General features: G+C 35.9%; 1 protein-coding gene across 5 annotated transcripts in view; it reads left to right on the forward strand.

Annotated features, from left to right (window-relative positions):
• The first annotated feature begins 32 nt into the window (after positions 1-32).
• The window catches only part of Nova1 (NOVA alternative splicing regulator 1), a 119,962-nt gene continuing 94,862 nt past the window's right edge, over positions 33-25,132 (forward strand). Inside the window, exons 1-2 of one of the 5 annotated variants that reach the window (XM_005343812.2) lie at positions 33-533; positions 2,106-2,249. In XM_005343812.2, the coding sequence (XP_005343869.1) occupies positions 398-533; positions 2,106-2,249 (280 nt within the window). In that variant the 5' untranslated portion in view covers positions 33-397. Of the gene's footprint in view, positions 534-669; positions 1,113-1,463; positions 1,751-2,105; positions 2,250-25,132 lie in introns of those variants that run through there. The other 4 variants (XM_005343813.2, XM_013347868.2, XM_026782324.1 and 1 more) reach the window with 4 other exon arrangements.

Genomic DNA, 25,132 nt, shown 5'->3' on the forward strand with positions numbered 1-25,132 from the left:
CCGGCCGCCCGCCGCCGCTCCTCCTCCTCCCGCTCATTCACTCGCCCTCCTCCCGGCCGCCCGCCCGCGCCTCCTCCGCTCATTCACTCCCGCTCTGCCCGCCGCTTTCTTCTCCTTCTTCACCCTCCGGCTCCCACACCCCCTCCATTCCCGCTCCTAGCCGACACTGCACTGCAGCTGCTCCGCGCCCTGCCCCCTCCCCAGTGAGCACATCAGCCACACTGCTCGCCGCCTCAGACTGCTATTGATCCGATTAAAGAAAAAAAAAAAACCTTAGCAACCCCAAACGCAAAAAAAAAAAAAAAAGAAAGAAAAGAAAAAAAAAGAGACAGAGAGAAAAAAAAAGCCAAAACAAAAGGGAGCCGCTTCTCCCGGTGCAGCGGCAGGAACTGCAAGCATGATGGCGGCAGCTCCCATCCAGCAGAACGGGACCCATACGGGGGTTCCCATAGATCTGGACCCGCCGGACTCGCGGAAAAGGCCGCTAGAAGCGCCCCCTGAAGCCGGCAGCACCAAGAGGACCAACACGGGCGGTGGGTATCGCTTCCGCCTCCCGCCCCGTCCCCGCCGCCCTCCCGCGCCGTGGCCGCCGCCGCCGCCGGCCGTCCCGCGCCCCCTCCCCTGCACCTGCCCCGGCCCCGTCTCATCAAGATGGCGACCCGGGGTTCCGAGCCGACCCGCTCGCCCCAGCCGGTGCTGGCCCCGGCGACAGGGTCCGCTCCCGAGGCCGCCCCCCGAGAGAGGTGATGGCCGCCCGAAGATGCGCGCTGCATTTAACAGTCAGATCAAATAAATAAATAAATGGCACTCGGGTAGAGGCTTCCAGATGCTGGGGGCACCGGAGACTTTTGCCTCTGTCCATCCCCTTGCTCTGGGCCACAAGTAGTATGCAAAATCTTGATGAGTGCATGCCCTGAGCGCACTTACATGGTCGGTACAAATATCGCATTGATTTGTCTTCAAGGGTATGCATACGAGGGGGGTGTCTGGTACGGTGACTTGTTAGTTAACATCCTGCGCTTCCTCGGAAGATGAGTTATAACGGGACCGCTATCGCTTCTTCATTTGCACTGGAGTCATCTTAACAATGCATCCAATGCATCGAAGCAGAGGTGAATTTATCTCCAGCCTATACGTTAGAAATGGATGGGGGTCTTGTGAGTGGCACATCGCAAAATTCGGAATACTCGTTCACAGTAAAGAGCTGGATTTACCGAGAAGTTTCCTATTTAAGACGTGATCAGGTTGACGGGAACTAAAGTTTATGGAGTTGGCTTTTATTTTCTGAAACGTTTCATTTTTCTTTTTCATGGCTCATCGACCCCCCTCTCCGTTTTACGGTTCTTTTGGAGAGGGAGCACTATGTGTTTGGTCACTTTGGAGTGTATTTAGGATAAATAACTCCTAAGCTTTTTAGTATTGGCGAGATTCTTCGTAAGGTCTTTTAATTAATGAGCTTAGACGAGATCATAGTAGACTTGGAAGTGCTACGGAAATACATCAGGATTACTTAGATTCTCAGTCCACCAGACTGAGGCTCCCCCTCCCACCCCCGCAGTTTCTCAAGGCTTAGAATAAACCCTACAGTTTGGGTGGACTATTTTGCAGGAAGATGGTTGTTTTGTATACTTAAAGTCGGATATAGTCAATGATTAATTGTAGTCTTTTATGCTTGCTATGATAGAAAAATTTAGCGGATCACTCTTTACAGTGTTGGATTTTTTTCTCATCTTCATCATGCTAAGTGAAGGTTTGTCATCTTCTAAATCTCTGAAGTTTTGTTAAAGGGTCAGTTTCTTTCATTTTGCCATAGTAACGACAAATTTGGAAGACTTTCAGGTTTGGAGTAACAACTGGAATTTACTCATCAGTTTCTACAGTGTTGCAAATTGTTAGAGCATGTGAATCTTGAAAACTGGAAAGGCTTTTGTAAATACTTGTTTTTCAGGGTAATTGGTGGTTCTCATTCCTTAAGCATTTTTAACTGCTGTTTTCTGCAGCTATCTGCCCATGGTTTTAGTTGCTGTTGTCTCTCTGGAGGGTGGATTGGGATTCAAAGTTTAAAATGATCATGTTAATCCAATGTATTTCTTTGCATTTTTCAGAAGACGGCCAGTACTTTCTAAAGGTTCTCATACCTAGTTATGCTGCTGGATCTATAATTGGGAAGGGAGGACAGACAATTGTTCAATTGCAAAAAGAAACTGGAGCCACTATCAAGCTGTCGAAGTCCAAAGATTTTTATCCAGGTAGGTGAAATGCTGAAGAAATTGTTTGATGAATCCACCGGAAAAACATGGAATATCTACTTGTGCTGTGTGTTGTCTTAAAGAAAAATTTAAATGGTGGAGATTTGAATGTTACTACATTAGCATCATTGTGGAAAAATTTTCAGCTTATTTTTATTGTTGTTCGTGTTTCTTTTAACCATTAATTGATACACTGTGTATGTGATTTAGAGTAATTGCAATAGAATTCTCTGGGTGTTTCGGAATGCTAATTGTTAGCACAAAAACTTAAAATTAGAGCTAGAAACCTGGGCAGTTGGCATGAGGGGTTGTGGTGCTTCAGAAGTTTACAGACATCATTGTAATGGCAATTAGTTAGGAGTGAATTCAGAGGAGGGGGTAGGGAGGCTTCTTAAAGAATGGACCATTTACTTCTGAATCCATTATCTTCCTCTTTCTGCTTCATTGCTTTGTTTGCTGGCCTTGGATGAAGGAAAGAGGACAAGGGCTGTCTCTCCAGATATTTAAAATACTCTAGTAATGTAATCGGGATATGAAATTTCCTCCACCGCCATGCAAGAAGTAAAATAGTATTTTAGGGTTTGTGTTGAGAGCCGTATTTGATTGAAATACTTTACAGTGTGGTTCAGTAACCTGCTGGATTGAGGCAGGTTCCCCAGGTTGATGTGGGGATTTTGCTTTTTATCTTTTTTTGCTCTGGTTTGTTTTACTTTGGGGCTCCCTCCCTTTGTGTCACACAGTTCTTCATGTTCATCCTTTTTTTCCCCTCCTTAGTTCTGTTACTCAATGTATGTGTTTTAAGTAATGGAATCACAGTGAAGTAGTGCAACCCCAGATGAAATACCATTAGCTTGTTTGCTTGACTTAGATCTAGCCCTCGGTAATTTCGGGAGGTTGTTTTAATTTGATGACTGTAAATAATATTAATTCAGTGCTGAGGTGAGCTATACTGATTATTCTTTTTTCCTGATGGAAAAGAAAGCAGTTTTGTTTCATAGATTAATTCACCAGCAGCTCCTTCGTACAGCACACACAGGCATGGACACTGGCTCCATCCTAGGAGGACTTCTTTTTCACAGCTGATCATTTGTGGTAGAGACCGACCATTTACTGGAGAAGATTTTGGAATGGCTGATGCTGTACTAGTTGAACACAGTACTTTTTGGAAAGATGCTGTTTATTAAACTAACATGTAACCTGTTAGATACTGGGGCCCTCTAAAGTTTGTCGGTGCCTTTCCTTGTCTAGGAAACTTTCCTGATGCAGTTGGGAAGTTTAGCATATTCATGCTGGTGCATTGAACAGGTATATTATAACAAAAAATCAGTGTGGAATTGTGAAAATACTTAGTTGAAATAAAAGCACTCAAAAGAGCTTGATTGCAGAATTAATAACATGATAGTTCTAGGAAGAGCTGCTGTGGCAAATTAAAGACTCTGTCAATAGATGAGAATGAAAAGGCTTCTCTGCATTATACATGAGGTACTGTCAGATATGGAGGGGTGTTACAGAAAATTGATGTTTAGCCAGGATATTCCAAATACCAAATTAAATGCCCTTTCATTTGAATGCAGTTTATTTTCTCTGTGTTGGAAAGGGTTCACTAAGAAATAGATCTTTTGTTTCTGGTTCACTTATTTTCACATCTTTTTTCTTGTTACCTGGAAATTACTTTTTATTTGTGGTTTGAAGATGTTATTTATAGATATATGTATCAAGATTGTTTTGGGAAGGGGGAAATGTGAAGCTGCAATGCTTTGAATAAAATCTTGTAAGTGTAGTGACGTAACCTGATCAAGTACGAGTTACAGCATCGGCTAAAGGGTGGCTTCTTCTTGGCCTCTTAACAGGTGGGAGGCAATATATACTACGGTACAGTTTTAAGGAAAAGACAAATCCCTATAGTTTCTAAGAAGCTTTACGAATTCTGAATAGTTTGTTTGAAAATGTGATTTGAATTCAACAATTTGCTCTTTGGGTAAACACAGCTACAGTCTTCAGATAGACTTACTTTCCTGTGTTTTCTGTTCACACTGACTAGAACCTGTAAAATTATCTAGGGCCTCAGCAGTCGTCAGTCTAAAAGCCTTTGAGGTTTTGTTTCTGTCCTTCTTATACATGACAGACACTGTGCACATTCCCAGATGAACTAAATTACAAACCGTGATTCCTACCATTGAGTTAGTTCCAAAGAATGTCCTATAGGCTTTTGCAGTGATTTAGCTGCCCATATTTATGTCTCTCAGATAAATACAACCATAGGCACATTAACATGTATTTATGATTGCGGTGTTCTGCCAAAATGAATGTTCCTGGGTTTATTTCAGCGAAGCATTTTTCTGGTTCTTGTTTGATTAGAGTATATTTGGGGTAAAATTGCATTTCAGTTGTAGAAACTACTGAATTTACTCAAATTACCTAACATTTGAAATCAAATGTAAGTGTATTGCTAAACATTTAGTAAAAATACTAATGTAATTTTCAAAACTTTCTCTAGTAGAGTTAACGCAGATTGCAGTTAACCTTTAGAACATATTAATACACTTCAACCCAAATGATGGACACATACTAAACATTCGTAGCTAATACGATTTCTATAGGTGTGTTTGTCTTTTTGGTCAGATTGTGTCTTTGCCATATTGGAAAGCAACCCTACATTTCTGATTGGTGATTTCTAAGCTTTAGTCAAATTTGAAGACGACAAAATAAATTATATAAATTTAAAGTTTGCACAGATAAATATTGTACGTATTTCAGTGTGCCACGTATGAAGTGACCAGGGGAACTGTATAATGCCTAGTTGAGAAGTGCATTTCAATCACTGGAATCAGAAGAAAATGATCTACAAGTAGATTTTACTTTGTGTTCTATAGATTCCTTCTACATATTGATTTCCTCAGATTTTATCTTACAGGATACAGACTTTCCATTGGTGGTTTAGGAATGTAGTTTTTTTTCTAACTTGATTAAAGAAATCTAATTTGACTTATTTATGTATTCTTTTGTAAGTAGGTTACGTAGAGCTGCTTGTGGTAAAAAGCAGTTTTCTCGCTGTAGAGGTTGAATTGCTGTCTCCATCCTCAGAAGGGTGGTTAGTGTTGCTTTCTAATTCCTTTGCCTGTCATCTGAAGATGTTTTATTTTCATTAATAGATTGATTTTTATCTGTTAAAATTTAATACAGGGTTCAAGTTTGTTATTAAGGAAACTTATTGAATACATTCATTATTTGTTGGGAATAGTAAAGAATATAAATATTTTCATGTGTGCCTTGAGTATTAGAATACCTACCCCTTAATCTGTTTCTGTTCTTTGGCACTGGAGACATCCCATGTGCCAATCAAACAGGACTCTTTTACTATAATGTTGGAATCTACTCCTGTGTATTCTATATTGTTTTACTATATTTGCTTATAAAACAGAATCATTTTAATATAAAGTATTTCTTTTTACATTAAATTAAAAATTTGAATATATTGCTTCTAGGTTCATCAAATTATGACTTCAGTGATATCCAATTAAGGTGATTTTTTAAAAGAAAAATTGGAAGTCATTTATCCACTTATTTATTTTTAATATTGAAAAAGCAGACTGTAAGTTAAAATTCTTTTAGTGAAGAAACTGCATTGCACCACTTTTGTTTTGACATGGGTAAAATACAGTTGTTTATTTAACTCTTAGGGTTGAAAATATGTAAGAAATATATATATATATATACATATATGTATGTGTATATATGGACATATACTGAGAAAATAAATTTTAAAGTAGACGTTTTGTTTATACTTTTGAGGGAAAATTATTATGGTGATATCAGTAATGAATACCTTGTGAATATCATTTTTCTCACAGCTTCTTCAGAGTTACAAGCCATACATTTTTCTTTGATGTCAATTTCAAAATGTCTTAGAAATTTATTGATACGCATTGTAACACAAGATCAGTGCATTGATAGAATGGTTACACATAGAGAAAATAAATTCTTTTGCTCTCAGAACTTGTTGGTTGGTGTAATATGGTTACCACTCTCTGCTGTTCTGATTTCATTGGTACCAGAGAGCTGCTGTGTGGGAAGTATTTTTCTCTGTCGTCTTAAAGTTGTGATGTTTATGTTTGATATAGTATCTACTGTTGTGGGTCACTTCATATTTCACCTTTCCAAATCCTTAGGTAAGGTAAACATACTGTTCACATAGACAATAATATTGCTCGCAACTTTGCTTTATTCCATTTTTAATACTTTATTTTCATATTTTAACAGTAGGGATTCTTTACACGTGAAAGAATATTATTGGTATGCTATAATATTCATGAACATATAGTAATTCTTTTTATGCTATCTCATGAATGCAAACACTTTGAGGCTGGGGGCTTCTAGAAATATGAATTAGCATAACATGCCTTAGGTGTCTTCTTTATCTGTTCACTTTAATTTCATTTGACATTGGATCTTCTACCACAGAATTAACAAACTGTTAAAAATCTTTAGCTTATAGTATTGATGTTTTCATGAGTTTTATGGCACAATGTCACTTTAAAATGTGTTGTTTAAGCCTTCTCCCATTTTAGAAACAGCTCGTTAGAAATATGTGACTTTATAAGGCATAATCCAATATTACCTTGCAGACAGCATGGCACATGATTTCAGAAATAGTGAACAGCATTGGTGAAATAGTTGAATATGTGTTTTGAGGATACTTCATATTAATATACCAGGAAGAAAAGATGATCCATGGCATAGAAATGCTAAGTAATTTGTGGTATCGCAGGAAACCCCTGACAATAAACCACCAGTCAACCACTTGCATATCATTACAATTACTTATTTTGATGTAGCCAATAAGATGATTATTTTAATTTAGCTTATGCAAGTATCATTTATCGAGCACATTATACCACCTGTAATTTAAACTTCAGCCTCTTTTATCAAACTATGGGGTTCAGTCGTAGCTGCTTTTTGTTTAGTCAAGCTTTAAAGCCCAAGCCTCAGGAGCAAGTGCAGTTCTCAGTGTAAAGCTGGAGGGAAGGTGGTGGGGATTCGTGCTTGATTGCCATCTCATTTCCATCTTTGGATACAGCTCTAGCAGCAAGTTAAACAACATCTGCGGAGATCTGACTGACAAACATCTCTCCGGGGCTCATCACTGCAGCTTGCAGCAGGTGCATTCCGCTCTGCACTCTTTTCAGAAAGGGCTTGGTTTGCGCTAACATTTATCAGTAGACCAGTGGGAACAAGTGGCTGGAGGGACCTGGTTGGTTGTCACTTGTCCGGTGCTGGAACACTACAGGTAATTGCAGCGGACTGGTGGGAACCGCAGCGGTGAACGGCTCACAGTGCATTGCAGCTGCGGTGCGGCTTAATTAACCTGACCCTCAGAGACCCAAGTGTCAGGGCACAGATCGCAGCACTCGAGAAATGAAGCAATAGTTTTCAATATTTTTTTATGATCATGCCATTGGAGTCCCCATCTTCTTCATTTTTAAAGATGCAGCATTCTCACACCTTTAATAGAAAAATGTTTGTAAGTGAAAAGATTTTCCAGTGATCTAATGGAATTCAAAAAAGGAAAAAAAAAAGGATCCATGCTTTCTTTAGGTGTCCAGACAAAAATAAATGGGTGCATTTAACTTCCTAATTCAGCAAATGCATTTTTAAACCATGGGTGAGTGGAAAACCTGTCCGTAGAAAAAAATAATCATTTTAAAATTATTATCTTAGGTTAACACTTGACTATTTATTCATAAGTTGGCACAAGTAAACTTCAGACACATCTTTTATGGTTTTGAGGGCATTAGGAAAGGTACTTTTACAAAGTACTTTGAAATGCTCCAATAAGACAAGCATAAGATATTTTAACACCTGTAAAGTGTCATATCTAAATATCAGAGTTCTGCAAAAATAGTTTTGCACCACATTGCACTATAAGAAAACTAAAATCCACGCCTCTAAAAAGTGAAGACAATTGTCTGTCATTTATTTGTTTATTTTTAAAGTCTTTAATCTGTCTGAGGTACTGATTTGCATTTGCTACATATTATCCATAGAAATTTCTTGTGGGCTTTCACACATATTAGTAAATGTCAGTATCTTATTACCGTCCTGTTCCTTCATAGGCCTCTGAATGGAAAACAGTTCTAACATCCACACAGATTCTGCGAAGGCACTGTTACAGTTAAAAGTAGTGGAAATACAAATACAGAAAGAAAAGAAAAACTCTTAAAGAACATAGGGAGGAGCTTGTCCTCAAACTTTCTGTTGGTTTTCTAATATGACTGTAACTTGTTGATACTCAGGAATGATAAGGTTTTGAATTTACACGGATCAAATATACCATTCATTTTTTCCACCAACATTCTTTTCTCAATTTTGATACCATCAACTATTAGTTTTTGACACCTGATCACTTTACACACTTCTTGATTTTCAAGGATTTGATGAACACAGAGAAAGAGTAAACATCTTAAGACTGCAAAGCAAAAAGAATACTATTTTTTTTTTTTGCTGATAACATTTTAGATGATTTCAGTATTTGGGTATTTCAGTTATGCTATGGACATCATTCCATGACAGATCTTGACCATGCACAAACTGTGCATTTCATCGTTGATCTGCTGCTGCTTCCTGCAGGGCCTGTCAGCATCATTGACAGGACCAGGTAGGAAATGAAAGCCTCCTGAGTTTGTTAAGAGCAAGATGATTCAGGTGGGATTATTTACTGTGGAAAATACACTTTTGGCCATTCTTGAATTACTTTTACTCAGCACATATTTAAAATTATTGTTATTTTTTTCTTATTTGTGGACATACTTTCCGTTTTGCTGTTTAGTATTATCTGTATTTTTTAGTAGAATTTTCTGAGAACTCAGCAACTTTTTTTTTATTTTAGAGGATATTATTTTTCTTTTGAAATTCTTCACATAACTTTCTCTGAAGTTTCGAGAAATAAGACCTCCTTCCATTTGCAGATTTTTGACTCTGGTTTGACTTTGAAGGCCTCATAATGCAATTCGTAGGGAGGATTTTCGCTCAGTCTCAAGAACTGAGATTTCAAACCCTGTGTTGTGATAAGTGCTCATTCAGTGTGCTCTGAAGGAAAGTGGTCTTCATCTAAATTAGTACTTCCCTGCTCTGGAATTAGATTGGGGTTGACTGCGTTTTAAGCTCTGCTCTTTGTGGGGAAAAATGGAAGGGAGGAATGGTGTAGCTATTTCCATAGCATAGAACAATATAGAAGACCTGGTTTTATTTTCTTTATTTGCTAACAAATATTTTAGAACTATAGTTTTTCAGTTTCGGTCAATTTCACATTTTAAATGCCGGTTTATTTGAAAAGTTGTGGCCGACGAATGAGCATTTATTTGGAGAGTGTGTCACATGGCTTGTTTTACCTTATCTATTTTAAATGAGACTGTTTTTCTAATACTAATGACAATCAAGAAAATCATCAAAGTGAGTTTAAAAGTAATTAAAAAACAAAACCCAACCATCTTGGTTTCACTGAGAGTAGTCTTTCTGAACTCTTCTGTTGCTAATTGATCTGTGTGGCAAATACTTCCCACGAGTGCAGGTGTAGATAGCTGTTTGGTTCTGTTACTGGGATTCCTGGAGAGCATCCTTTCTCCCTGAAAGGAATCTAGGCCCATATTGCTTCACGGTAAAGAAAAAAAAAAAATGTGCTTTGTTATTGCCAGCAATTTTCGGGTTGAATTGTTCATATTTTGTTGAGTCTTTATCATAAATGTAATAAGTTTAAAGTTCTCTATTTCAAGGGTTTGGGGCAATGGTGGTGTTTGGAATCTGGTGAAAGTGGAGAACTTAGGCCGGCTGTCCTTCACAGCTTATAATTAGACCTGAGAAAGTCCGAAGTAATGAAGTCCTCTGTGTAGGCCTGCAGTAACCATGCTGGAATAAGCTTTCCCGTTTGCTAGTGACTTATAAAACAGAATTTCACTGTTTTCCTTCGCTCTGTCTTTCTTCCTTTTTAGATATGACTGAGAAAATATGTTCTTTTTCTTTCACTTTGTTTTAAATGACTACATCTAAATTTTAAAGAGCCCAGATTAAAAACTCAATGTGGTTGTCTTGTGAGCAGTATTTTTGTAGTTGGCTTATTCCTGATAAGGTCTAGTGGCAGTGCTTCCTGTCCTCATGAACATTAAGTAGAAGATACTTCATAGATTATAAATGACCATCTAGACCAACTGTTTTCTGTTTGCCTACAGTAGGACTCTTTGAGAATGGCAGTGTGGTAAGGGTAGCTAGACTTCTAAAGCGGGAAGTTGCTTTCTTTCTTTGTAAAGGCTTTTTTGATTCTAGTTTTCCTTAGCTCAAGGAAAGCTTTTTCCTATTAAAACTAGTATTGACATTGTTTAAAAAAACAAACAAATCTAAAACATAATGTTGACTTTCTTTGTCAAGCTTTGCTTCCAAGGATTATGTGAGCTGCTTATGCTTTTTGCAAATTTTTATAAAAACAAAAACAAAGAAAAAAAACTTTCCTGTTTCAATTTTTAGTAGGTAAACATAATGGTTTAAAAAGGATTTATTATTAGTATTAAGAACATTAATATGATTAAGTATAAAGGAATGTGAGTTCAAATTAGCTCAATAAGTTATAAATTGAAATATTCTTCTCTTTTTTGAAGATCCATTAACTTGGCCCTTTTCCTGCCAATTAGCATTCTTCTGCCATGTTCCTTGTGGTGTATGCTTAAGGAGTATTTTTAACATTGTTATTTAAGAAATTAATGTGGTTTTGACGACTTCTCTTATGCCGCTTTAAATTTAAACAAAAGACCTTAGTGATTGTGTTCACTCATCAGAAGTTTATTTAGATTAAGGTCCATTGGTGGGGATTTTTGTCATCCCTCTTGCAGGCTGTTGTGGTCAACATGCAGACCAGTATTTTAATTACTGGTGATACTAGAAATTTAAGTGAATATGGATGGTTGGATGGATGGTTGGATGGATGGATGGATGGATGGATGGATGGACGGACAGACATATGGTTGGATAGGCCCTTCCTGAATGAAGTGCTTCTATAGTACCCACAGGTAGATCTAGAAAGTGATCCATCCTTAGTATTTTTTTGGCATTTTCAGCATACTTTGGAGGAATGTGTGTGTGGTATGTGTGTTTTCCGTATGTACACATGTCAGCAAAATCTACATTTCTGGAGAGTTAAATACTGAGCTCAGAAATTCCAGGAAGAAGAACAGATTTTAATATAACAGGTATTGGCAAGGATTAAGAAAGAAGAGTGGAGTGTGGGAGAAACATCTTTCTTTTGGGTATGTAGTGTGGTCTTGTGTGAAGGAGACTGACATCCATCATTCTTGAGAGCACTTCAAAGCCAAGTCTGAAATGGAAATTGCCGTTAATATAAGCTGACTTAAGCAACATAAAGTAATTAGATATATTTAACAAAGAGTTTGAAAGGAACCATGTAAGATTATGTAGTTCTGCCACTTTATAGTTGAGACTGCATGGCCCCAAGTGATTTTTCTTATTATACTTTGGAAATCATCTCTGTTAGCTAAATACTGTAATAAAATGAAGAAATATAAAAAATGTGAGTGTTAAATATTGTAATTTTGGTGTCATTTCATATGTACTTATCTTTCTTTAGGGAGGAAGTTAATATGTAGTTTTGTTGGGAGAATTTATAATATCACTGTATAATGCTGGTCAGATTATTTTATTGCTAATTAAGAAGAATATATACCAGCTATATCAAAGAATATAGCTTATTTGCTTAGGACTTACACTTAATTGATGATTAAGATATTATTGTACATTATTTTTTTTGAATTTCAAGCCAAGAAAAGGTGAATTTGCAATATTTCAGTATTTTAATAATTTATCAACATTTAAAATTTAAAGAACATGCAACACTGTTCATTAAATCATCTTTTTTGGCACAATAAACAAATGAAACAGCTAAGATTTAAACAGCTAGCCTAATTTTAAATACATTTTTTACGTATTAAGAAAAAACAAGATACCAAAAGCTACCGTAGAATAGTGGGTTAAAACCCCAATCAAATGGCTTTACTTGGTTAGTCCCTTGCTCCTCTCATCTCAGGCTATTTATAGTCTAACACTTGGATGGACATTTGTGTGCCCTCTTTGGGTTGGAATTAAGTATACAATGGCTTGTTGATCTTATTTTCAACCAATGGGATATGAAACAAGGTTGTAAAACACATATCAGTAATGTATGACTGTAGGAATGTTCGGCAACTATCTACTGGGAGAATTCTGTGGAGAAGTTGAATTCTATCTTTCATTAAAAGGGTTTGGGAGGAGTCTTTAAATTTCAATGAGAAGCTAACTGGAATTAGAGGGTTAGATTTTAACTTTCTTGATGGAAAACGTTAGGAGGCTCATTTGAAGCAAAGAGACTGAAAATACATAAACATGAAAATATGGAAAGAATGAGTTCGAGACCAGCCTGGTCTACAAGAGCTAGTTCCAGGACAGGCTCCAAAACCACAGAGAAACCCTGTCTCAAAAAACCAAAAAAAAAAAAAAATATGGAAAGAAAATCCTGGGATATCTAGAAATCTGAACAATTTTGCATTTTTTGGATAAGAGGTGGATTTTGCCAGTGGGTATCATATTTAGAGCGCAGAAACACTATGAGTTGGTTGTTTCTGGGTGGCACTGGTGGTTTGGTGGGAATCACTGTAGAGAACTGTATAGGTAAAAAGCAATGCAGGACATATAAAAAACAAATATAGGTAAAAATTTCAAAAATAACACCTGTTGTTTCTATCTAGTGACTGACAGTGGTACTACCATTTAAAATCTGTCTGTGTAAATATTAATATTTCTTTCTGTAAAACCTGTGCTAAGGACTGTTGAAGTTGTCTGAAAACAGAATTCATTTTGAGATTTAAGAGCTTGGTTTTCTGTCTAAGAGCTCTAGGCAAGATCAGAGGTGAATTTGCTTAGAAAGGAAAGACAATGGTCAGGGAATGGGGCACACAAAAGAGGTGTCAAGAAATGCAAATTGTCTTTAAAGAAGTAATTATGTGCCAACTTGGAATTAAGGACAAGAAAAACAGATGTCAATGAAAACTGTTTTGCAAGCATGCAGTGAAGCTCTGGAGACAGGTCTGTATTTGATAGTCGTGCACTTATAGATCTTATAGATTCACACGTTTGATGTGGGATATCCCTCTGTATGCTGTGATTACTGTCAATGAATAAAGATACTGCTTTGGACCTGTAGCAGGGCAGAAGATAAGTAGGCGGGGAAAACTAAACTGAATGCTGGGAGAAAGAAGGGCAGAGTCAGAGAGAGATGCCATGGAGCCCCGCTGAAGACAGACACTGGAATTTTAGCCAGTAAGCCACAGCCACGTGGCCATACACAGATTACTAGAAGTTGGTTAAATGAATATGTAAGAGTTAGCCAATAAGAAACTAGAGCTAATGGGCCAAGCAGTGATATAATTAATACAGTTTTTGTGTGATTATTTCTGGGCTAAGCAGCAGGGAAGCAACAAGTGGCTCTCTCCTCCAACATATGTTTAAAATTACTGACCAGCTAGTTTCTCTAATTGGCTTGCTTGATACACAACAGCAAAAATTGTGTTTGTGTTAATATTTCCCTTAGTTCTTAAGTTGTTTGATTATATAGTCCTGTCTAACTTTTTTGACTGGTGAAAAGTTACAAATAATGTTTAGGGTGATAAAATTTAATGATTTACTCAATAATACATTTATGTGTGCTTCCTGTTTTTTAAATGTGTGAATTAAATGCCCCTAAGACAACAAAGCCATAATATATTACAGAAAGAGTAGTGTTAGACAATACAAATAAAAATTGATTTATTCATTTGTTGTGGTTTTTCTGTAATGTCCTTGTTCTGTTTAGAATTTTATTACCAAAATTTGGCACTATTATTGTTATCCTTGGTAAGTAAAGTTTATAAAAGATTAATCTTAATGGGTACGTTTATCAATGTCAAATGGTTTTAAAATGACTGTAAGAAACATGACACTTTCTCACTTGGAAATCAGTTTAAAATCTATAATTTTATACAAATTCATGAAATTATTGCCTACTTTTATAGAACAACATTAAAAATTGAACATCTGAATTGACATTAAGCACCAGATGGGAATTGAAAATAAAAATATTCAGTGTGTAATCTTTATTTAAGTGCTATTTAGATTCAATAATACCAGTTGTTTTACTCAAGGTTTAATTCAATGTTTTAAAGAACTTTAAATTTCTTTCCTGTTCCTGTTCTCCACATTATGACATGCTCTCATAATGTAGTATGATGGCATGCCTTGCTTTTAAAGTGGTGAATTATATGGGTCAGGACTGTCAAATTTTTATTGCAAATGCCATTGTTTTGATAAAAGTTTTTATGGTTTGCATTATTTGCAATAATTTTAAACTTTGTACTTTTAACAAAACCTTCCCTTAGAATGACTATTTCGTGTTTATATGTTATATGACTCATTATTTTCATCCATGTTTTCTTCATAGTAATATTCAAAATTGGTTTTTTTCTGAGTTACCTATTTTGATAAAGAGAAGGTATCTTGTTTCTTTATCCATTTTTAGCTGTGTTTGTGTACTTGACATCTTGTTTAAAAAGCAGAATAGCACTACTTATGAAAACACAAGCTGTGATAATGAGGTAGATATGCCATATGTGACGGCTTTGGTTGGCATACATCTCAGATGGCATGTTGAAGGCCCTGGAAGGCTCAGACTTGTAGAGCTAAAGAAGAGGTTGCTAACAAGTCTGTTCTTGATGGCTTATGATTGGGACTGCCTTTTTAGTTTATAAATCCTTACTTTCAACTTTTGTAAAAATATTTTGTTGTTCGAATTAACATTGTGGAATTTGTCCTAGTTACTAACTTAGTCTCTGAAGTGTGTGTGTGTATATATATATAATATATATATATATATATATATAATTTATTACAGAATTAAGAAGTAATACAATGGTTTAATAATGAATATTTAGGAAATGGAATAACATTTTTAATTTTAGGGAAAATATATGTCTTAGTAGAAAAAGGTTTGAAGTTCTGTGGTTCATCATAGAAATTACTTATTAATAAATTGTAATAAATACTATTTTTATTGGTAGTATATTCAACTTTGAATTCAGATTGATTCCTTGGAAATAATATTGATTTTATAATTGTAAAAGTACTGTTTTTATTGAAGGGTCTCCAGATTATTCAGAATATGGTATTAGTAATTAGCAGAAATGCCACATAATAGGGTCAAATAATTTAGGTGTATGAACAGGCCACTTAAGGTGTATAATATAAGCACAATTCTGTTTGAGGAATATTTTGAAGAAATCCCGGGTTTGGAAATTTTTCATTTTTTATTTATTGGAGGGTTGTGAATTCTACCTTTTGAGGAGACATACTCTGAATTTCTGTGCACATGTTCATTCTGCCTCTGAGAATTAGTGAGGAAAGTGACAGTCTTCTCTTTAGAATTCTGAACCACACAGCCCAAAGTTCCTGAATGCGTATCAACACAAGAGTCATGAGAATCTAGGCTTCTATTACTGATAGAAATTCCTAAAATTTCAGGGGTGGTAGGAATTTTCAACTCCATTTTCAGATTAGTGCAGAAAATAGTAAGACAAAATAAGAATGACATGTCACAGTCAACTTAGTAATGCATGTACCTGCTGACTCCTGTCTTGTAACTCTGTAGAATTACTTATAAATTTTAGTTTGGAAATAAAGTACTTAGAATTTAGATAAAGGTTATCAAACTGCCATATTAATCCATTATTTATAGATAATCATATATTGAGGGCAAGATACTTTTAATTAATATCTTGAAAATTCTTCAAATTAAAAAACTTGTCATTAAAAGAAAACATGTAAGAGTTAGGCAGTAGAAACATGAGCAAGTTGATACTGTGTGTCCCATGTTCATATTGTTACTATAATTTCCAAAATTGTTTTATCTTTTGTGATTATTTATATGAAATGATTTTGAACTTTGTAGTTTAGCCTTGTCAGATTTTGCTTTTTATTTTTAAGTTATGGATGGTTGTAATCCTGAGATATGCAAATTTAGACAAGACAAGAAAGGCTGAGATGAATTGCTTTGATTCAGCCAAATCACTTACTAATTACTACAAGCCAAACTCACATGAAGAACACATGCCATGTGTACGATGCACTATGGCTATGGAGTAGCACACTATTTCAGTGTGTCTTGACACCGTCAGTGGTGAGAGTCGGGTATGCTGTTAGACGAGTTTCAGCCTAGTTTTGCAGTCTACTAGTTATACAATTTTAGTCAATGTCAAAATCTTCTTGGAACTTCACTTTTATAAAAGTATCCTTAATTGGGGTTTCTCTCATAGTTATTAAGAGTGTGGAGTAGGTACCAATAAAAGAAAGATGAGCAACTATGTCGTGAAATGTATGTGATATGATAACCAGTGTTACTTTTTTGATGTAGTGACAAGAATTTAAAATAGTAAAACATCATATGAAATGTGAGTTTGTTTGCATTATTGATTCTTGAAAGTGAAGCCTCCATTAGTGTCTTTCATTTCTGTTGTATATGCAAATGCACAGCACTGTAATCGAGCATGGAGCCTTAGCAGGCATGTTCAGGAGTAAATTAGCTGCATGACGCATATGTAAGGCCTGTTTGGTAGAATCTCCAGATACTGAGCTTTGGAAATACTCCTCCCTATCAGTGAAAAGAAAGTATAGTCTATTAAACAATTAGCTGGGTTTGGAACTGTGTAAATGATCATTTGGAAGTCTTGTTCTTGAGATTTCCTTTAGCTGTGGAGATAAATGTATGGCTTTTGGCAAGATTTTAACTTTTAATTCATGTGCTTGCAGTTTCCATTAAAAAAAAAAAACAGAACATTTAATGATGTATTCTACTAAAAGTGCCTTTTAGAGGCCGAGTTTTATTCATTTCAGTTTTCAACAAATGCACATATTATTGATTGCTATCATACTAAAATTTTACACACGTCACTCTGTAATAGTATATAAAATACTGATTTCGGTATGTTAAATTGGACAATATTTCATTGAGTATTTGATCTTGTCCCATAGCAAGACAAAGACAAAATCTTCTGTTTTGTTTGACTATGGCCTTGTCAACATAAATTTACTCAGACAAACTGATTCCTGAATTACTCTGATAAAAGAAATAACATCGTACTGAATACTTTATTGTACAAGATAAATTTAGTTAGATAGATGATACAGGAAAGTTAAAGGAAATGAGAATATCTTCTGAATTTTGTTTAATGCCAAAACAACTAACTATTGTGGGCCTAAGTATTAGAGAAATGCAGTTATTCCTAGTTAGGGTCTGTAAGGGTGCCTGTGAGTGAGTGAGAGTGACATTAAGTGTTGAATTCTTCTAGACTGACTTTTATTCCTCTGGACTAGAGGCTGCTATGAGCTCTGCCTGCCTCTATTCAGATCAGGATATCATTTTAGAAGCAGAAACACGAGCTAGGATATAAACAGGCACAGCAACACAAACTTAATTCTTTCCTGCAATGTTTCTATAGTCATTCGAAATAATGAATTGCAAAACCCCCTCTAGGCATCCTCAGTGATGACTGTATGTCTCATTTCATGGAAAGATAAAAGTGTTTGTGAAGCCTCTTAACCTAGTGAGACCAGACTGCCAGTGTAAGAGTGTCAGAGCCTGCATGAGAGTCTTGCCTCTTCTTTTTTGAGACCAGACCTTAGAGAGCACCTAGTAGTCTAGCCCTTCTGCTGCCTCTACTTCCTGAGCTGTACGATTACAGGTGTGTGCCACTCTGTTCAGCTATACTTGCTGTCTTCTTGACTTGGCAAACATCTCTGCCTGGAATAAACCAGCTTCTGTTTTTAGGTTCCCTCTCATCTTACCTCCTCCCACAACTTCTCCGTTCTTTCCTCTTTTCTCACCCCGTTAAGAAGTAGCCTTTCAGTAACATGCTGTAATTTCTCCCTTGCATTTAGAACAGAAGTCATATTCCCCCCTCCAGCTTTTTTTTTGTTTTCCATTCCATTTGCTATGCTGTTAGCAGAATCGCCAGTCCATGCCTGTACAGCTTCATGTTGCTCTCCTCCCATTTCTCTTGTGAACCTATTTCATGGAATTTTAACCCGATCCGTCCAGCACAGCCCCAGCTTTTTATGATAGCGGTTCTCAGCATTGCACCCTTATAAGCCCCTTTTGTTTGTTTGTTTGTTTTTCCTGCTGCAAACTCTGCTTTGCTGACTGCAACCTCAATTGTATTTGCTGTATTCTTGTCATTTCTGGGCTCAGGTCTTGAACTATTTTTCTTCTCTCTTCAGTCTTACTGCTTGTAATCGTACCCAGCATCATGGCTTTACATACCCTTCTTTAATGTTTGCATTTTTCAGCTACTTAGGTTTTTCTACATCTAAGTCTGATTTCCATGTTAGAATGAAATATGACTTTTAACTACCTGGCTGAAGCTCTTAGTCTCCCAGTTCATCATCTTCATCCTAATAACAACCTCATCCACTCAGTTTCAAAGGTCCTAAACCTTAGCATTAACTTTATTTTCTGTCAAATACTACATCCAATCTATAAATATGATTTTGATTGCATTCAAGATAGTTAAAGAAAAACTAACTAGCCAAGACTCAAACAATATTAAGTACAGAAAAATATGCTTCATATATCAATTTTACATCTGTGACTAAATAAAGAATAAACTCACATTGTAATTGAGTGTGAAATGTTAAAATGATTTGCTGTAAGTAGGTCAGTTATAATAATTCTCCAGGTTATGTTTCAGAATATGAAGAATTGGAAAGGAAAGGGTCATTTTTAGTTTTCTATCACTGGAAAACCTGTAAAAATCAATATTTTTAAGAATACCATTTTAAACATGTCTATCATAGCATAAATATTTTATTTAGAATATTTGGATTAAAAATACAGACAACAGAATGACACCCATCCTTCAGAAAAGGGAAAGCTGATATTTGTGAGAACATGGAGGATCTAGTCTACCTGAAATAACCCAGAGACAGAACACTGTGTGATCTCACTTATTGGTAGACCCTCAAAAGGGTTAAATCTATAGAAATAGAGAAAGGTTAACTAGTTACTGTGGATAAGAAAAGAGGACATGGAGGGAAGTAAGTCAGAACAAATATGCAGATAAGCAGGATGAACAAATCTAGACATCTTCTTCCACAGTAGGAAGACTATATTTAATATTGTATATGAAAAATTTGTCAAAAGTGTAAACTTTAGGTGCTCTTGCTGTAATAAGTTATGGTGGAAATGATAAGACTGTTAGTTAGCATGGCTGAAATCATTTTACTATGTATGTCCGGTGCAATGATCGCGGTAGTTCTCAGCAAACCATAGGCATCTCTGGTGAATCATGTACATTTGCAGAAAGTACAAAGTGGAAAGATTGTGCATATCAAAGTAAAATCGGGGCTGGATGGTTAGTTCATTGGTAGAATGGTTAGCATTTGCGAAGTCCAGAATCAAAAGAATAAGTAATAGATGCTTTGTTGGAGGATAAAAATATCTTAAAACTAAAACATTGCATATATATATGATATGTATGTTTATCATATGTATACATTGTGGATGGTAGATTTAAACTAACCTATATAGAGCATGTGCCCAAAAAACAGTTCATATATATGTGGATTATATCTTACGTAATTTTTTAAAAAAATAAATGATCTCACTGCCTTTTGCTCTTGTTTAAAGTATTTTGAGAAACATTTATGCCTACTAACATCAGGCATAATAAATAGTAATTTTTTGGAGTATAATAGTAAAATGCTTTGAGATACTTTTATGCCTACTAATAGTAAATTTATTGGTTTCATGTCATGAGAAATGACTTTAGTTGACAGTCTTTAGTTTTCTCAAAGTCAATTAGATCTAATATACTGTTTTAACTTTGTTTCTCCATACTCCCAGTTAGTCAAAAATTGTGTTGTTATCTTTATGATATGTTAAAGAGATATCCTTAGGGTAGATACCCTGCAGTGGTATAGCTGAGTCATGCTTCAGGCTGATTTCCATAGAGTTTGGGCTAGTTCACATCCCCACTGATGCTGTAAATGAGTTCCTTTACCCCTTTCAGTCCTCAGCAGCATTTCGTCACTATTTGTTTGCTTAATTATTGCCATTCTTACTGGTGTCAATTGAGTTTTAATGTAGTTTTTATTGGCATGTATCTGTTTGCAAGAGATGTTCACCATTTAACATTTACCAGCCATTCTTAACTCCGTCCTCTGAGGAACCTTTTATCAGAGTTAACCATACTAAGCAAGTACAACAGTCTCTGAAAGACAGATACGTTTTCTCTTATGTGTAGTTCCTAGATTTTATATAGATATATAATATCTTGTATCATATATGGAATATGAAGGCAGAATTGAAAATGTCTAGAGAAACCAGGAGGGGTGAGAAAAGGGAGTCAGTGGATGAGAAAGAATATTTAAACATATAATATACACATGTATGAAATTTTTTTAGAAAGAAAAACAGAAAAGAAGAAAATTGTGCTATTTCCTGTATTAGCTGAAAAAATGAGTTTTTTATAGTTCCAATATAACATCTTAATGAAACAATTATGCCATGATAAATTTCACTTCCTTTTCTAATCATCATTTTTATTGCTATGTATTACACAGGCCAAAAATGATCAACCTGTAGAAAAATCTGCCAGAGTTAGACAAATTCATCTATAATACTGTGATATTGTAAAGGAGATTTATGCCATTATGCCAGTAAAGTGAGAACTGGTTAATGCCATAACTTCCTAGGTTGCAGGGAAAAGAGTATGTATTTATGTATTTGACTTCATTTTGATGTATTGTATAGAATTTAAATTTTATGGCTTACCAATAGAGATTAAAATTTGTGGCTTGAAACACTGTAAGAATACTTACTAATAACATGTATCCTTCTTAAATCTTTTCATACTCATGAACTTTAGGGTCTGCTAAATATTGCTTTGAAAATATTTATATTGTTATATTTCCATATTGCTCAAGGGTGTATGTATCTTTAACCGATTCATATTCTCGTAGTACAAAGTCCTAAGATCTTCCTTCTCTAATCATGGTTTTCATTGCTGTTTGTTTCTAGTATGATTATCTATGTATTCAGCCCATATGTATTTATTACGTAAAGATTCTAAAACTGAACACAGGCATTATTCTACAGAAGGGCTTTTAAGTCAGTATCATGTCATTTGGACTGTTACTTACCTTAAATTAGACTATACACTGCATGTTAAAAAAAAACCTGTGTGCATGTTTCCTCCATATTAGTGCACAGTACTTTTTAATGGTAGTGTTTGCAAATGCCAGAGCGTAATTTACTTAGAATTTGCCTAGACCCTACTAGACCCTGCCAAAATTGTTATTTTTGGAGTAAAAAGACATTAAGAATGAAAAGCTGATTAACTAAAACAAAAAAAATAGCAAAAAACCCCCATAATTATTTAAGTAACTACTTTGATAACACTTTTCCATTTGAAGTGATGACTAGTTTATATATCTGCTTGTAGCTGAAGTTGGAAGTTGTTTGGTATAATACGTTTTACCTTAAGAGTTCATTAAAGACAACAATATGTGGGGAAAGTTGAATGATTTAAAATTAAATATAGATGACGTTTCAGTGTAGCAATGAGTGTAGATGAAAGTTTCTGTTCCATCCAGTCCAGTAGCCAATCAGTCCCAAAGAAGCACACAGAAACTATATTAATTACAGTATCGTTTGGTCAATGGCTCAGGCATATTTCTAGATAGCTTGTAAATCTTAAATTAACCCATTTTTATAAGTCTATATGTTGTCACACTGTCATAGCATTACCTCATTTTCTACATGTTTTGTTCATTCAGTGGTGGGCTGACATCTTTCTCTTTCGGCAGCTACATGGCATCTTCCTGACTCCAACTTCTTTCCTCCTCTGTCTGCTTGGATTTCCTGCCTTGCTGTGTTCTGCCCTGCCATAGGCCAAGGCAGCTTCTTTAATAACTAGTGGTAATAAAACATATTCACAGCATACAGAGGGAAATCCCACGTCAAAGGAGTGCTACATGGCCTATGCTGATCATCATGTTCTTGTTTTACCTTTCTGTCTGGGACTGTTGCTCTTTAAAATTATGAATGCCAAAGAACTTTTTACCAGATGTAAGGCAGCTCCAGCAATTTGGTTTTTTGTAAGTCTTCAGCAACCCTGTTGTTGATACAACTGCCTTTGAATCTTCTATGCTCTTTCTGATTTCACTTTAGCCTAGACTGGCCTTGAACCTGCTCTGTAGTCAAGGATGACCTGAAACTCCCAATCTTCCTGACTTTACCATTACCTTTACCTAGTTACAGACGTGAGTGATTCATGTGGTTCTGGGGTTGAATTTAGACTGCCTGTGTGCTGTCAGCCCTCTTTCAACTCAGCTGCTTCCTGAGCTCCTAAACCACATTATTTGAAGGGTCAACCAATGCTGCAGTTTGTCCTAACTTTCATTTACAATTAGAAATGATCACTAGGAAAACAAGACCTTTAGAAGAGACACTGCTTTTGTCCTTACCCTTTTTATTCTGCTCTGGTCACCCATATTCTAAGACAAAAAACTGTATTTGGCCCACTTTATTTTGCTTCTCATCATAGCAAGTGTTTTCCATTGGTCCTGCTCCATTGTGGCACCCTGTGCTTATCAATGTTTGTCTCTCCATCTTGGACTTACTCGCAAGGTGTTCATCTCTGTTACCCTAGAAACTCCCTCCGACACATTGATGTTCTATAATTGGGCTCGCTTCTGTTTTTGTAGAACATTCTTAAGGATTTCTACCAGCTTCCTTTTATACTTGAAATTGCTGTGCAATTTCACATTTGTTGCTTGTTTACCACCCATAAAGGGAATGTTGGGCCTCTTTAACGCTGTCATTTGTTATGCTTCTTTTTACATTTTCAGACTCATGTTTAACTACCTCAATCTTTGCATTTTTTTAAAAAATTTCTCATTAGATCCATTTTCTTGGCTAACTAATGTATTCAGTTCCTACTTTTATTAAATTACAAAAATCCCTAATTTACGTCTTTGATTCTGATCGTCTCTGTTTTGCTACTTTGCGCTTTTCATAATGATCACAAACGTTGGAAGCAGTACCCTCTCTGCCGAGATTAACTTCATGAATACTCTTCCTCCCGATTATGCAGCTCTTCCAGAGATCATTGTGGTCTTAGTTTATACTCTATGAACTTTTTCAGTAACGCATGTGCCTTTTTTTCGTTCTCTAGACTGTTTGACAGTAATTGCCACTCTGTTATTTTGGAACTTTTCCTCCTTCAATTATTTATTTATTAAGTACTTATTAAGTAATTTCTTGGGAATTTTGACCACTGTCTCTCATTATAAAATTTTGGTCTGTGTGTATGTCACACATGTGCAGATGCCTTGGAAAGCCAGAAGATGGCTTCATATGCCTTGGAGCTGGAGCTACAGATGGTAGTTAGCCACCTCGTGTGGGTGCTGAGAACTGAATTTGGGTTAGCAGCAAGCACCCTTAATTGTTGGGCCTCTTTCTAGCCTTTCAGTATCTCTCTTTGAATCATTCTATAGTAAGAGTTGAACAGAAACATTTTGAGATAGCTGTATGTATGTATGTATGTGTAGATATGCATAATATATATCTTATTGTACATTTCATATATTTCAAAATAATTTTGATTGCATACATTTAAATTTTTCAATAAATAATTTGTATTTTAAAGTATTTATACCTTAATATACTCATGTGATTTCACCTGTTCTATTTCCAAGAATATTTGGTGATTTGTTTATATGAACTGTTTGAACACCACACACGCATGCGCGCACACACACACACACACATACACACACTACTTATACTTTGCTGTTGAGATTTCAACTTGTGATGATTGACACAACATCTTTTCTCGTTGCCCATGCCTGGTCAGCAGTTCTCATGCTACATACAGGTGACTACAGCTGTAAAACTAAACACCACAGCCATTTTTATTTATACAATTTGTGTTTATATGAATATGAATTATAAGGTATGCATTTTTGCTCTTTGTTTGGAAAAAACTAAAAATTTCACCCCTTTTGCTTATGAAACACTCCTTCAGTCTTTAGCATGAACAATCTTTTCTGTTTAGATGTCCTCCACCTATTTTACCCTCTTGTGTGGGCTCTGGAAGACTATTGGGTGGCAGATCATCCTAAGTATGCTTTCTAACACCACAGCCACCTTTGCTTATTATATAAAAACAACTCTTAAGAGCATGATATGAAAACCACATTATATATGCTTAGATCCGTTTATTATTTCAACACTTTTGCCCTTGTGCCCTGGAAGCTTTACATTTGCAGGCATATGCTATTTTAAATTATCCTTTTAAATTTAGGTAATGGCATTTATTAATTTAGAAGTGTCTCTTTTCTCCCCATTCTCTTTAGTTTTTTCAGATCGTGTTGCTGAGTGGAAGGAAATGAACAAAGCTTTCCTCTTTATTTTTATAGGTTTATGTTAGGTCCCTCCCCCCCTTCGTCCCCCTCCTTTCTTCCTTCCTTCCTCATTTCTTATTCCTTCCTTGAGAGTTTCTGTGTCTTGTGATATGCATACACTGGGCACTAATGCCTTTGTTTCTGTATGGAACTATGTAAACAGTAGTTCTCTCCTAGAAGGTTTGCTTAAATATTAAAAAGACTCTCTTGGGGGTCTCTTATTCCATATGAAAACGATGTGTCTTTATGTATATCTTTTAGACTTTTTGTGTCCTAGCCCATTGGGCCTCACAGCCTCTAACTGATGGTGTAGATCTCTCTCTCTCTCTCTCTCTCTCTCTCTCTCTCTCTCTCTCTCT

This window comes from Microtus ochrogaster, chromosome 1, assembly GCF_000317375.1.
Source record: "Microtus ochrogaster isolate Prairie Vole_2 chromosome 1, MicOch1.0, whole genome shotgun sequence".
Taxonomy (NCBI): domain Eukaryota; kingdom Metazoa; phylum Chordata; class Mammalia; order Rodentia; family Cricetidae; genus Microtus; species Microtus ochrogaster.